This window comes from Akebia trifoliata, chromosome 4 (assembly GCF_017979445.1).
Source record: "Akebia trifoliata isolate Shusen 1 chromosome 4, ASM1797944v1, whole genome shotgun sequence".
NCBI classification, from domain to species: Eukaryota; Viridiplantae; Streptophyta; class Magnoliopsida; order Ranunculales; family Lardizabalaceae; genus Akebia; species Akebia trifoliata.
Genome location: NC_141378.1, coordinates 26,703,877 through 26,719,852, shown reverse-complemented (window position 1 = coordinate 26,719,852; position 15,976 = coordinate 26,703,877). Strand labels below are relative to the sequence as shown.

Below are 15,976 nucleotides of genomic sequence, written 5' to 3'. Positions count from 1 at the left end.
AAGGGTCTAATTTATTCTTTGCAGTTCTTTGCAAACAACTCCTACAAAGAGGGGCAGCTATAGACACCCCAATTTGCACAAACCTGTTAGGAAAATCTAAATTTTCTCGAATTCATTTCAACTAAAAACTCAAGTCCCTCAACGGGCCCGCATTTTCATGCATACACGCATCATGTCATATAGTTTTGCATACTCAACCTTATCCCTAACCCACTCCAAATTCGTATTCATTCTCCATTTACCAATTCATCACCCATACCTTCACCATAGTTCACTTCTTAACCAAATCTAAGCCTAAGATGAAATCTACCTTTTAACCTAAATTCAAGTCCATTCTCTAAGTCCTAAACCCAATGTCATTCTAAACCCATAACCCAAATCCATTTCCTAGTCCAACTTAAGCCCAAGACAAATTCCATTCTCTAAGTCCTAAACCTAATGCCATTCTAAACCCATAACCCAAATCCATTTCCTAGTCCAACCTAAGCCCAAGACAAAGTCCATTCTCTAAGTCATAAACCAAGTCCATTCTAAGCCCAACACCAAGCATATTCTCTCATATCCCCTCAAAAAGTGACACATGTTGATCTCCCATAAGCCCTCAATACCCAATGCATTATCTAATTAGATAGTCAACTCCCCCTTGTGAAAATTCAATAATACTCTTCCTAAAAAAGTTGGTCAAACCAAAAAAGTTTAAGGTCTTTGGAAATAATATATAAAGTTGAGAGAACTTCTAATCATACCCTCAAAAGGTGGGAATTTTCAAGTACATACATGGAGCTCTCCCAGTAGCCCATTTCAAAAATATACTTACACCCTTACTTTATGAGTTATTTACAAATGAACCAAGGTCTACTTTTCACATACCACTTCACCTTTACACATGTCATTCTCCTACTCACCCTCCCAAAAGTACTTTTGTTCTCACATTAGTTCATTTCAAAAATATATATCCACCCTTACTTTATGAGTTATTTACAAATGAAACAAGGTCTACTTTTCACCTACTAGTTCACTTTTACACATGTCATTCTCCTACTCATCCTGCAAAAAGTACTTTTTGTTCTCTCATCTTTATTTACCAAAAAATCAAAGATCAAATAATATTTTTTGGATTTCTTCACAAATGTCACCTTTACCCTCATAAAAATAAAAAAATCAAAAAGAAATGAAATAAACCTCATCTCCATTCTCTTTATTTTTAGAGTTGGACCACTTTATTCTCAAAAGTTCTCAAAAAACTCTATAAATACCTTCATTTTGTATGAATAATTCATGTTCTCAAGTCCCAATCTTTCAACCTAAAATTCTACAAAAATCCATACTCAATCTCTTATCTTCTAATTTCAACTCACTCAACCCTCAACCATCTCACTCAATTCTCAAGTCTACTCTCAAGGTTTAAGTTCATCAAAGGACAAGGTGGGGTTTAAGATGTAGTTTATCTATTTTAAGCTTGTATTCTCTTCTTCTAACCCTCTCATTTTCTTTTTATTTTAGAAATCTCTAAGATGTAATGCACACCCTCTCCCATTCCCAGTAGATTGGATTAAGGTTCGATTGAAAGGATGGGTTGAAGCCATTTTCACCTCAATCTCATGCACATATTGTACACAATGCACACACTCACATGTGCATGACAATGATGAAGAAATGTATCACCATCTTGATGAGGTAAAATACTAAGTTTCTAGCCATACATACATGCATCAAAGTTGTAGCCTCAAGGGAACTCCATCATGAAGTCTCTCTAATAGTTTAAAACTAACATTCATATCCATAATAATAATGTGGCTACATGGGTCATCCTTCTCCATAGGATATCCCTAAGTTCACATTAAAATCAAAACTCTTTTCTAAGGGGATATTTTCACTCAATACACACATCATCTTAACATACATTTTCATGCATTTTCTATCTATGTTTTTAAGCTTTTTTTTTTTTAAAATAGGCAAGCAAGGTAATCACCTTTGGTGGAGAGGATGGGGTGCCTAATACCTTCCCCATCCTCTAACCGAACCTCATTATCTAGATCTTAGGTAGACCTTGTCCTTTCCAACACATGAGAGTCACTACAATGCCATGAAAAAAAAATGATTTTCAAAAAATCGATTTGGATGTCCATTCATACCCATTTCCAAAAAAGAATTGTGGTGACTCCAAACAATGTAGCATCAAGGTTCGAAAACGAACATTTTCATGTCTACACTTGAAAACTTAGATTTTGTCAATACAATTCAATCAAATTGAAGCACTTCATGAAATTCTCTATTTACTCAGTGTTTGCGGAATCTGATTAACTAAATAAATTAATCTACGTAGCGGAAATCAATCATAGACACAATCAATCAATTCAAGCAACCACGACACAAGATTTTTATGTGGAAAACTCTTTTGAGAAAAAACAACGGGACTCATGTCCAGAAAGATCCACTATAGAATTATGAGTTTACAAAGGTTACCACACACAAGATGACTAATACACTCAAATCCATGATCTACAACTTTCTTGCTTCAATATGCCCTTTGCAACTCCACAATCTGATTTTTCAAAATGCCCTTATAGACTCGATCATTACACAAGCCAAATCCACAAATCGCACCACACAACACTAGATTCCCCAAGCAAGCTTTGAAAAAAGTTTAGGTATGGCTGTATGATATGATCTCTCAATCACTCATGAATAGATAATTGATTTCTGATGACTAAGAGATTGGCTAGGGTTTCAAAGAAGAAACTAGATGTGAAATCATGCTCAATTTCTCTGTAATAGTCTGTCTAAAACCCTAGAATGCAAGGACTTTTATAAAAAATAAAATATCAGAATTTTAATTCAATTAAAACACTATTCAACGATCGATCAAACCTAACATGTCGATTGATCAGTTTTTAGCACTTGTAGATTGATCAGGTATACTCCAATAATTGATAGATCTTTAGCAGCAATTGATTGGTCGGACCACATGAGTCCATCAAAAAGTGTATTGAAAAAAATGACTTTTATATGTTGAAAATTTAAATCTCATTTTGACTTTCATAATTAATTTATTTTTAATCACCTAGGGAAACATTGGTCTCTACGTCACATATCATCTAATTCATAAAATCAAATGGTTTGATTCTCCTCATCGCGCTTGGACGTTCAACCTTGAATCTCCAACAAACTAGATGACTAGACACGTGTTTTTGGAAATAGAACAATGCCAATACAAATTTTCCTAAAACCTCAAATCTTGCAAAATTTACACATGAAAACAGTCCTAATCGACCACATTAAATGTTAGAATCAGTCCCAAACACCCATACATTATATCATGAAATCAGTCCCAAATAATAGCTACTTTTTTTTTAAGAACTTCTTTCAATCTTCGGTCATCCAAGTTAAGTTTTTCCCTAGGTCTCCAATCAGTTGCCAATGGACTCGTTCCCTAGGAGCCTTGTGCAACTAAAGACTGATGGATCTTCAAGAGATAACAGAGGTGGGCAACCGGCCATTATTGGAGATAGCATGGGAGAGCCTACCGTGGCTTATGCTAAGCTATACGACTAAATTATCTACTCTCAAACATGCACTTGTGGCGTTAAGGAAAGGTCTTGAAATGGCAAAAGAATCTTGGATTCTTGAAAATAAGAATCTGTTCTAACACTAAGGTTAGGTTTCAATACGTTAAGGGTGAAGGATCTATCCCATGGAGAGCTGGTTGAATTGTTAGTCAGATAAGATATTTGGTGAATTAATTCCAAGATGTACATTACACCTTCTTCTATAGAGAAATCATCCTCCCTATTATCATTCAAAAAACCAAAAAAAAAAAAAAAATGGGAATTTAATTAGAAGGTGTAGCTTTAAAAGGGGGGGAAAATCCTCCCTTTTAAGTTTTGAATTCAGATGCCAAAAAAAAACCGAACAAAATTTATTTAAACCTAACAAATATTCCCCACTAAAACTCTCAATTAAAGCATATCTCATAAAAATAAAAAAATTAAAAACGTCAACAGCTAGGTACAATAGATTTTGCAGTTCAAGATGGTTTCCTCTTCAAGAGAATAAGGTTATGCATTCCCAATTATTCTATTCGTGAACATCTCATCAAAGTGTTACATGGATGAGGATTCTAAGGATATTTTAGACGGGACAAGACCATTTGGAAGTCCCTCTAGAAAGATGTTGAAGATTTTGTTTGTCGCAGTCTTATATAGTTTGTACACACCTTTACTAGTCCCTAATGCCCCTTGGGAAGATCTTTTAATATATTTTGTGTTTGTATTACCTCAAACACAATGAGGCAATGATGCAACCTTCATCGTGGTTGATCGCTTTTCTAAGAACCCATTGCTACAAGACTCACAATGTGGTGAATATAACCAACCTATTCTTTCTTGAAGTCGTACGTCTACATAGCATCCTAAGACCATCACTTTGAATTATGATTCTAAGTTTTTGAGTTGGTTTTGGAAAATTTTATGGACTAGACTGAAAACTGAACTTGAGTTTTCAAGCACCGCACATCCCCAAACGGACGGACAAATGAAATTTGTGAACCATACTCTTTGGCAACTTGATTCAGTGTCTTTCCAATAACAAATCGAGGCAATGGGTCTTGATACTTGCATAGGCTGAATTCACTTATAATTCAATCCTCAATCGCTCTACGAACTACACACCATTTCTAAATAGTCTATTTCAAAGTATCTAATCATACTTTGGACCTGGTGCAACTTCCTACTTTGCCCAACTCTGACGTGACTACCACTGACATGATAGAGAAATGTTCACAAACTCCACAAAGGAAGAAGAGCCTAAGGAGTCTATTTCAAAGTACCTAATCAGACTTTGGACCTGGTGCAACTTCCTACTTTGCCCCAACTCTAACATAACAACCAATGACATGATTGAGAAACGATCACAAACTCCATGATTAAGAGAAGTTTCACACAAGTATATGGATATGAAACTGGAAGTTTTCTCGAATTGGTTAAAACAGTTGAACGTTACTATTTGATTTGTTTCTGAATGAGCTCTCAAGAACATTGAGAACACCACAAAGGAAACTCGATATCACATGTCAGTGGAACATTGAACCTGAAAAACAAAAATTCAAAAACACAATTGCAGATCTCCACAAAATATAAATGAATGTAGGCAAAGACATTCCTTACGAAATGTATCTAGAAACACCGTTTTTATCGACATACTTTTTTATGGGAAAACAACCTAGGAAAGATAAAAAAATAACAAGACAACTAATGTTCCTGGCATTTACAACAGAGCGGACAAAGGAAAGCTAATTTATGCTTAATACGGAAACCAATTCATGCTAAATTCCTGGAAAAAAAAAAAAAACTCAATCAGAAAATATATAATTATGGTTGGAACACGACATAATGTAATCACAACTGAAGAATATGTTTCAGATGAGAGCTGGCAACACCCTTCGCTTTGACTTTGTTGTAGTGAAAGGCCCCAAGAATGTGACGGCGTTCTGTTGAGTATCAATGATATGAGCTGAGGTGGAAAATTTGGCAGCTCGGCTTGTAAGACCTCTTGCTTGCGGCCTGTTCAAACTTCTTGATGGCAGCTTCGTTCTCTTCTAAGCCAGTTTGCACAAAATACCGTATCCACCAAGATGCACTACGCAATTTCGCCTTGAAAACGAAAATATTCTTAACTGTCAGTCTCATACTCAAGATCAGTGCATGGTTACGTTAAGTCACATAAGACCTGTGAAGGCAAGAACACAATACACAACAAACTAGGACATAGAATGTTCACTAGAAAGTGGCACGTGCAAACGCACACATATCAAAAGGACTAGGTTGCAACTTAAAATGTTGATTAAAGAGATTTTGAAGATTACATAATAAAAAAGGATCTTTTTGTAATTTTGTAATTTTGAAAATTAAGGGACATGATTAATTTATGAGGCAGTGAGTTCCAATTTTCTTGGTTTTTTGACCAAAATGACCCTAATTATATTAAATTTTAAATAAAAAAGGAAGGCAATTATGGCCTCTCAAATCTTGGTGTCGAACCACTTCTACTTGGCCTTATCTCATTATAATAGAGTAAAGATACAAATTTAATTATTCAGCAGTCTATTTACATCCAAGATCACATTTTCAAGAAATAACACAATCCAATTGAAATCCCAAAGCAGTAGCCACTTACCGGTCTCCCGAATCTGGACAGCTCTGCAACTTTAGCTCTCTGCTGACCTGGATAACCTTCAAATGAAAATGGAAAACCAATGAAAACACAGGAACACTGATGATCTTTTATGGAGAGAAAAAAAAATACCAAATAAATCTTAGCAACAGTAACATAAAATTAAATGCTTGACTCTTGTGCATAAAGTTTTCAGAAATCAATTAATTCGTTTTGAATAACTAGTACAATCCACAAACCAAATAAGATCCATACAGAGGCATTCGTCATTATATTGGATATGGAAACTTATTCAGAGGTATTTTGGGTTGAGTTAGGATCCAAAACGGTGTCTACGTGGCGTGTTTTAGTACGAATTTAAGAGCACTGGGCTCCAAACTAAGCGATTTTTGGCATGACACGCAGCCCAATGTGTTTGTTTCCCAACAAACATGTGCCACATAGACACCTTATTTTGCTTTACGAAGGGGACACCATTCTGGATCACGACTCTTTGGGTTTCGCTTCTAACACTAATGAACCACATAAAGAGGCCCACATTAAGAATACAAATGAAAAATTCCATAAAAAATATCAAGCGAGTGCGGTTCATTCTTGACAGCTAGAAGTTGCTTGACATATTAAAGATATAAAAAGACTGATTTATGTTTGATACTTTGGAAATATTCATTGAGCGACCAGTTAAGTTGTCGGTTGTAAAAAGCATCACTTGTAAAAAAATTCTTATAGTAGCACATAGATCTATAATTCGAAATGTTGTAAAGTTGTTTAGGGAATTACCAGCGAAAATAACAAGACCATCCATAGAAACCCTTGCCAGGTCTGGAAGAGTCTTGTTAAGGTATTTTGGAGACAAGTAATCCAATGCATCAGACACAATAACCAGATTAAATGATTTTTCTCTGTAGGGCAGAGGAAACTTGATATCAGCCACACGCACGATGCCCTTGCGCACGAGATTCTTGCAGTAAGCATCTGCATCCTCTATGTCGTATGGTTCCACACCCCAAGCTTCAGTGTCCTCTTCTTTTAACAATTTAGAGACCACAGAACAAGTGTCAGGGCCTACATGCAGAACTTTATGCATGTTGTCACCATATGCTTTCTTCAGAATAGGCATTGCTCTCTTAACTTCTGATGTGCATGAAAGATCACCTGCATTATAGGGCATATGTTGACATCTTCACATTATAGTAAAGATTTGATGGGTAAAAAGGGAGAAAAAACTAGTGTAGGCCCAAAAATTTCTCCTAAAATGAGCACATGTAGTTCCTTTATCCATGCAAGACTTGAATTGAAGGTATTATTTCGTCTTGGTTCACCTAGATAGATTGTATAAAGAAAATAAGAGGCTCCTATAAGCAGGAAATTCCTAGCCTCTTATCCTGAATAATGTGCACTCCTTTTTTTTGGAAAGTATTAAGGTGCATGAAGCAGATAAAGATTCATAGAAATGTGTTCTCTTTACAGCTACTTTGGATACAAACTCTCCATAAATTGTTTTTTTTTTTTTTTTTCATTAGTAAAAACAAAAAGAACTCTAATTAAAAAATGGAAGAGAATACAAAGAAAAGCAGCAGCAGCAGTAAGAGAATCTCATTGAGGCAAACAAAATGACAATGAACTAGAAAAATTAATAAACAATCTAAGTCCAATTGAAATGGTCTTAGAAACAAATGCCCCCTTCTATCACGAGAACTAAAGACCCAATAGGAAACTGTCACCTTCAAGTTCATGATGCTGTCACCAGTAGAAGTCTCGTTGCCTAAAAAAATCCATGCATTCAGTTATTTAAGACACTACAAAATGAAGCGGGGGGGGGAGGAAGATATAATCTCTAAAGAAAGGTTCGGACTGCAGAAGAAAATGCCTTGGGGTGTCAAACTTGGACTAAGGCTAGAACCTCATTCCAAATAACCCCAGCTAATTCCAGAAAAGCCGAAGAAGTGGTTCCTAATCTCTCTAGAAATAGGTAAAAAAGGGAGACAGTGTTCCATTGGTTCTTCACCTGATAAAGAAAAGGCAGCACCTATTCAGGATGACAAATCCTCTACTTCTTCAGTGTTCAACCGTCACAATGCAATATGGCATGTACACCCACATGAAGAATGCAATTTAGATGGAATGGGCTGAGTCCAAAATCATCGATCTGATGTTCAGCAACCCTGATATCCTCATTAGGCCTGTTTAATGTAGAAAACTCCTCGTGGAAGGATCTCTTTAGAGGTCCACTTTCCAACATCTCCTATCCATTGCAAGACACATCTCCAACTTGGACAAATTGAGAAGAGAGATGATGGAATCAATCTCCCAATTATTAAAATTCTACTACAATTTAAAATTGTAAGTACCAAGAAATCCCATTCTCATCACATATCAAGTTCTCACAAAAGAACATCCTTTCCAGGGAAAAGCAACACGAAGAGAAATACTACCATGCCACACACACCTCATCACAAAAGAGCATATTGTCACCAATGCCCATTTGGAAATAAATGCCTGTTTCGAAGTCCCATATGACAGCATCAGATCCACCATATACCACCCTAAATTGTTAGTCCCATATTCATCAGCCAAGATATCATGGTTTTTTTAGGTACTGAAATGAACTGATGTAATGGGTTACATGCGTTGTTTTTTTTTTTTTTTCTTTGCAATGATTTGGAAGAAGAATAAATACATAAAGAGTCGCAATGCTTCATTGTGATGCTAGCATCCCCCAAAACTTTCATTTTCCAAAACTACCCTTGATTTGCATTTAATATTTTGTCATTGAATATAAAAAAGTAATGGCATTTTTTGCCTTTGGACATTAAATGCTTTTAGAAAAAATGTAATTAGAATAAATTCTTAAACAAGAAATGCTATAAATCCTTTTAAAAGATCCCGCTGAGATTTTTATATTTACAAGAGTGCCACTATACGAATACCAAAATACACTTACTTTTTTACAAGAAGACACAATAATAAAGGGAATTTTTGGAAAATGAAAATTGTGGAGGATGCTAACGTCTCAATGAAGCATTGGACGTTAGCATTCATATATACATACATATATATAGTTTTGTCTCATGAGACATAGCAAGACATATTGGTACAGTCAAAATCCATATCATCACTATTTGTTTCAGAAAAAACCCAGAGAAATGTTTGCAATCAGAAATGTCTCATATCTACTCACCAAAGACAATGTTGAACCCCTGAAAAAGAAAGTTTTAAATGAATAAAAAAACAATGTTTTGTCTATCTAAGAAATTGAAGATCAACATCTTCTACAAACCAAATGGAAAGATAGCAGTGTTGAGCTGTTGGGACGAACTAGAGAGCAAGTGTGTGTGAGAGAGAGAGAGATTATGAGAGGGGGGGGGGGGGGGAGGAGGAAGGTATATCTCTAAAGAAAGGTTCGGACTGCAGAAGAAAATGCCTTGGACTGTCAACCTTGGACTAAGGCTAGAACCTCATTCAAAATAACCCCAGCTAATTCCAGAAAAGCCTAAGAAGCAGTTCCTAATCTCTCTAGAAATAGGAAAGGGAGACTTTTCCATTCGTTCTTCACTTGCTAAGGAAAAGGCAGCAACTATTCAGGATGACAAATCCTCTACTTCTTCGGTGTGAGAGAGAGAGATTATGAGGGGGGGGGGAGGAGGAAGATATAATCTCTAAAGAAAGGTTCGGACTGCAGAAGAAAATGCCTTGGACTGTCAACCTTGGACTAAGGCTAGAACCTCATTCCAAATAACCCCAGCTAATTCCAGAAAAGCCTAAGAAGCAGTTCTTAATCTCTCTAGAAATAGGAAAGGGAGACTGCTCCATTGGTTCTTCACTTGCTAAGGAAAAGGCAGCAACTATTCAGGATGACAAATCCTCTACTTCTTCGGTGTTCAACCGTCACGATGCAATATGGCATGGACACCCACATCAAGAATGCAATTTAGATGGAAAGGGCAGAGTCCAAAATCATCAATCTGATGTTCAGCGACCCTGATATCCTCATTAGGCCTGTTTAATGTAGAAAACTCCTCGTGGAAGGATCTCTTTAGAGATCCACTTTTCAGTATCTCCTGTCCATTGCAAGACACATCTCCAACTTGGACAAATTGAGAAGAGTGATGATGGCATCAATCTCCCAATTATTAAAATTCTACAACGATTTAAAATTTTAAGTACCAAGAAATCCCATTCTCATCACATATCAAGTTCTCACAAAAGAACATCCTTTCCAGCGAAATGCAACATGAAGAGAAATACTAACATGCCACACACACCTCATCACAAAAGAGCATATTGTCACCAATGCCCATTTTGAAATAAATGCCTCTTTTGAAGTCCCATAGGACAGCATCAGATCCACCATATACCACCCTAAATTATTAGTCCCTTGTTCATCAGCCAAGATATCATGGTTTTTTGAGGTACTGAAATGAACTGATGTAATAGGTCACATGCGTAGTTTTTTTGTTTTTTTTTTTGGCAATGTTTTGGAAGAAGAATAAATACATAAAGAGTCGCAATGCTTCATTGTGATGCTAGCATCCCCCAAAACTTTCATTTTCCAAAACTACCCTTGATTTGCATTTAATATGTTGTCATTGAATATAAAAAAAGTAAGGGCATTTTTAGCCTTTGGGCATTAAATGCTTTTAGAAAAAATGTAATTAGAATAAATTCTTAAACAAGAAATGCTATAAATCCATTTAAAAGATCCTGCTGAGATTTTTATATTTACAAGAGTGCCACTATACAAATACCAAAATACCCTTACTTTTTACAAGAAGACACAATAATAAAGGGAATTTTTGGAAAATGAAAATTGTGGAGGATGCTAACGTCTAAATGAAGCATTGGACGTTAGCATTCATATATACATACATATATATAGTTTTGTCTCATGAGACATACCAAGACATATTGGTACAGTCAAAATCCATTCCAGCACTATTTGTTTCAGAAAAAACAAAGAGAAATGTTCGCATTCAGGAATGTCTCATATCAACTCACCAAAGACAGCGTTGAACCCTTGAAAAAGAAAGTTTTAAATGAATAAAAAAAAACAATGTATTGTCTATCTAAGAAATAGAAGATCATCATCTTTCTACAAACCAAAAGGAAAGATAGCAGTGTTGAGCTGTTGGGACGAACTAGAGTGTGTGTGTGTGTGTGTGCATGTGTGTGTGTGTGTGTGTGTGTGAGAAAGAGAGAGAGAGAGAGAGAGAGAGAGAGAGATTATGAGGGCATTATTTTTGAGTTGCATATACTAATTTCAACAATTAGTAGGATGCTTGAGTGCATTATTTTTTCATATCAGATCACCCATCTAGTGCAACATGTTACATGCATGTGATATTTGACAGGAGGATGGAAAAAATGTTCCAAGTAATTGTTTGAGGCTTAATGAATAAGGGTGGTAAGGTGATTAGACTAAAACAACATCTTTCTAAGGGATATAAGGATGTTCAAAAAATGCACTAATTTTCTTAGGATTAATTGGGATATGAGAAACAGCTTAGAAGGTTAGGTTACAAAGTTACAAAGGAGTAATGTTACACTAGGCAAATAGGAGGCTAATCAAGAGATCTAGAAGTATTATCAAAAGTTAAGCCTAGACCCTACTTTGGCTGCCTAGACCATTCAAGTGCCTAGGCAACTCCTACCTGGTTTAAGCAAGGTTTCAAGAGATGGGACCAAAATGATAATTTTATGTGATATTTTCATAAAAATTGTGGTCTAAGGGGTATTTAATCGATTTTAGAACATAATGACTGTCTCAAATATTCACTCAAACTTGGAATTGAAGGTTTAAAATTAAAAAACATTTGAGGAGAGGGGGGGGGGGGGGGGGGGTGTGCATATTGGCAGCTACATGATTTCTATTTTACCAACATGTTAGTTGTACTTGTATTGACTTACTAGCTTGCTTAGTAGTTGGTATAATCCGGGTATTAGCATATTTATATTAGTTCTTCTCTCTCTTTTTCTCATGACCTTTTTTATAAGTAAAATTTCATTCAAAACTAGAGGTCAAGATGACCACTTAGAAAAGAGAAAAAGTAACCCCAATATCCCAATAATCGAAGGCAACTTACTCCTCACATATAATATTACAAACCCCCATTTCCACCTACCTCAGAATCATCAAAGAATACTGTAAAATCTTTGAAGATCTTACACCACTAGATATACCCAAATATTGACACATCAATTTCTCCACAAATTCCTTTCCTTCCATGTATACAAACTTTGAATGGCGTCACACATCCTGGAAATCTTTTTGAGGCTAAAAAGACTTAACCAAAATGTTGTAAACCAACAAGCAAAAGCTTCTAAGGAACTAAGCACGCATCCCATGGTAGAAGAAAAAAAAAGGAGGAGATTAAGAAAGAATAATTTTTTGGGCTGCTTAAGCCCATCTAGACCCCACCTAGGACCAAAGGGAGAACTTCCTAGGCCCCACCTAGCGCTTTTAACAACCTTGTGGCACAGAAAGTAACAATAAGTTGTTAGGGTGTTAGTAAAGATGAGCAACTAGCACGCCCATCAGGAAACAATGAAGATCTTATGTTATTAGTTACCATTATCGATAGAAGTAATTAGTATCATTAATCAAATAAGGCAATAAACAACATTGCAATCTACATATTTCAAACAGAGATAAAACTGAAGGCATGAAACCCATAATAACAAGTGGGAAGAAAAATAATCACAACACAACTTACCTTCAACCTTACTTACAACTTCTTTATCACCACCAAATCCACCTGTAATGTGAAGTTCAAAAGTTCAGTCCATTGCATGACATAAGGAATAATAAACCTACTAAATTCAAAAAGAAGTAACCTTTGTACTGCTAAACAAACACAGAACAGAAAATAGAAATTATTTTCTATAAACCCTACATTATCAGTTGTATTTAGTGATGAAATGCATTTTTCCAGACCGGCACAAACCTGAGCCACTATAAGAATAGCCAATAAGAAGGATTGCACCCTGAAATTTCAAAAAGAAAAAAAAAATGTCATTAGTATTTGAACTTAAAGGAAATGCCAATCCCTTATCATACTAAATAAATTATAGTCGAGTCCTATTATTCATTTATAATATGATGAAGAAAAGAATAATGGAGAAATGAGACATACCACTAGGACCAGACAAACCGTTAGTAAAGGTGAAGACCGTGATTTCGGATGCAATGAACCACCAAATGGAACACTTCCACCATCCGCAAGGCGTCGAGTAGGATTCACTGGCCTCCTTGACATTGTTACTGATCTAAAGATGGATGGTCCTACAATACTTTATACTGGAAATTATTATTTTTTTTTTGAAAAAAAAAAAACAAAACAGAAAACATTAATTGGTAGAAGAGAAAAATAACTCAACTAAAACTTCAGCTTCAATCTGCTACCATTTAAAATTAAGAAAAAAAAATTGAAATTGAAAATTAAATGAGTAAATTGTTGAAAAAATGCCTCGAAGCCAAATGGATTACAAAACCGAAAAATACGAGAAAACAAGAGATGAAAACAAGTCCAAAATTTTTCTAACATCAACAATACTTAACTAATATCCAAGAAAAAATTTATGAAACAGAGCAAGAAACAAAGAGAGGAAAGATTTTACGAGTAATTCAATCACACTGTAACAGAAACAGATCCGCACATTTTATTGTAAATTCTTTATCATTAAAATGTATATCATATTTTAAAACAACAGATATTAAAGACATAATCAAGAAGAAATCCTTATTCACAGAGATCTAAGCATGCAAACATAGATGAGGAAACAGGAATAACCATTAATCGATTAGGTATCAAAGAGGACACTCGATCGATCAAAGATTGAAAGAAGAAAAAAAAAGGTAGAAAATTACGAGAGATTAGAGATTGCGTTCGAGATCTGGAGTTCTTGTTGCGGGATCTAGATCTGTTATTTTACTTCTCAGCTCACCCAAAGACAGAAAAAGGTGACTCTTAAGCGGATCCAAACCCATATATATTCTGATTTTAATTCCCGTTTATTTATCTAATGAGTTTTCTAAACTGACTTACCTCAACACTACGCTGACGTCATAGCTTTTTCCTCGAGATACATTGTAGAGAATCTATGATTCTCTAAACACTGCCACGTCAGGAAAGTGCTGAGGTCAGTATCGATGGAAGTTAGTTAGTTCAGCATTTTCCTTTTTATTATATTAAGTCTCGGATCGGTACCGTTAAGAGTCCAATTCGATCAAGTCAAACCAATTTAAGGTCCATTTGGTAATCATGTTTTTTTTCAGAATAACTGATCATTAGAGATGTAAATGGCGTTTGGTGAGGACTGATGCAACTTCTATTATAAAAAAATTATATTCGAAAGAAAATAAATTAATTGAAAAGTTTTGTCTTATATGGACAAAAATGTTTGGCATGGGCTGATATTTTGTGAGGATGATCTCTATGGTGAGGAGATCATCCTTGCCAAAAATCAACCCATTATGAAACTTCTAGTCTCATGTTTACAAGTTGAAAAATTTTAGACCATCCAATTTTTGTAAATCAATTTTGATGGGGTTAGAAGTTTTGGAATTGAATGATTTTTTGTAAAGATGATCCCCTCACCACAGAGATCATCCTCACAAAAAATCAGTCCATTCCAAACATTTTTTCCCATTTAAGACAAAAACATTGTAGCTTTATGAGTAGCTTTATATGTCTACAAGACCCCACCCATATATATATACATATATATGAGTGTAGACACCCCATTTTTACATCCGCCTGATTAATCAACTCGTCAACCCGATCGCAATGATTCTCAATGATGGATGTGTATTCCATTGCTTTATTTTGTTACCAGATATGTTTCAAAATCCGGATGAGGTATCTTGAACTGACAAAACCTTAGAAACCACGCTACGCTAGGAAAATACGACCCCAGAAACATAGAAATCATCATCTTGCAGATCAGAAAGAAACTTCACGATAAAAATCACTAAAAAACTATCAAATTATCAAAATACCCCTAACCTCAAAACAACCCTAGAGCCTCCTACATTACGCTTAGGAAAACTCTCTCAAACACATAAAACAACAAATCGAAACCAAATAAATCATTTTGCCAATTTTAATAGAATTTGACAAAATTACGAAAATGTCCCTCATAAAGTTCACAACCATTTCACACAAAAAATTTCATAAATGACACAAACTAATATTTCCATTGAATTCCTTACGAAAAATCGATTCTAAAACATCGTAGAACATTAAAAATCGACTTGAAACGTGAAAAGTCCTCTCCGGGGGTAAAACGGTAATTTCACAATTCTCATAATTAAAATTTTCGAAATTAATAAATAAAATATTAAATAATTAAAGTGAAACATTGATGAAATTAATTTAAAATTTTGAATTAAAAAAATCGATCAATCGGGCTTTCAAGTAAAATTGTTGAGGGTTCGTGGGATATTTCTTTAAGGACCCCTCCATTTAGGGGTTTAAAGAATTAAAGAAATAATGGAGGAGGGGTCTCCAAAAATTAAAAGTAAATCAAGCAAGACTAAATTCAAGGTATTAAAGTCAATCAAATGATACTAAAGTCAAAATTAAAGTCAATCAAGCAAGACTGAAGTCAAAATATTAAAAGTCAATCAAGTAAGACTAAAGTCAAAATATTAAAAGTCAATCAAATAAGACCAAAATTCAAAATCATAATAGAATTCTAATTAAATAATAACTCTATCTAATAGAGTTCTAACTAAAAAATAATTCTACCTAAAACAATTCTAATTAAAACACAATTCTACCTAAAACAATTCTAACTAAAACAC

The 15,976-nt window shown here is 35.0% G+C and overlaps 1 protein-coding gene across 3 annotated transcripts; it reads right to left on the bottom strand.

The window, feature by feature from the left end:
- Positions 1 to 5,120: 5,120 nt before the first annotated feature.
- Positions 5,121 to 14,193, bottom strand: LOC147404618 (putative pectin methylesterase CGR2). 3 transcript variants are annotated; one of them, XM_086440643.1, is made up of 7 exons: positions 14,039 to 14,193; positions 13,305 to 13,468; positions 13,116 to 13,155; positions 12,885 to 12,926; positions 6,952 to 7,326; positions 6,175 to 6,230; positions 5,121 to 5,651 (listed from the first exon to the last, which is right to left on the bottom strand). In XM_086440643.1, the coding sequence occupies exons 2-7, from the start codon at positions 13,425 to 13,427 to the stop codon at positions 5,499 to 5,501; spliced, it is 789 nt and encodes a 262-aa protein (XP_086296769.1). In that variant the 5' UTR covers positions 13,428 to 13,468; positions 14,039 to 14,193; the 3' UTR covers positions 5,121 to 5,498. The 3 variants fall into 3 exon arrangements, with proteins under 3 accessions (XP_086296769.1, XP_086296770.1, XP_086296771.1); XM_086440644.1 differs by having other exon boundaries at positions 13,305 to 13,461; positions 14,039 to 14,190; XM_086440645.1 differs by having other exon boundaries at positions 13,305 to 13,453; positions 14,039 to 14,184.
- Between the last annotated feature and the right edge of the window lie 1,783 nt (positions 14,194 to 15,976).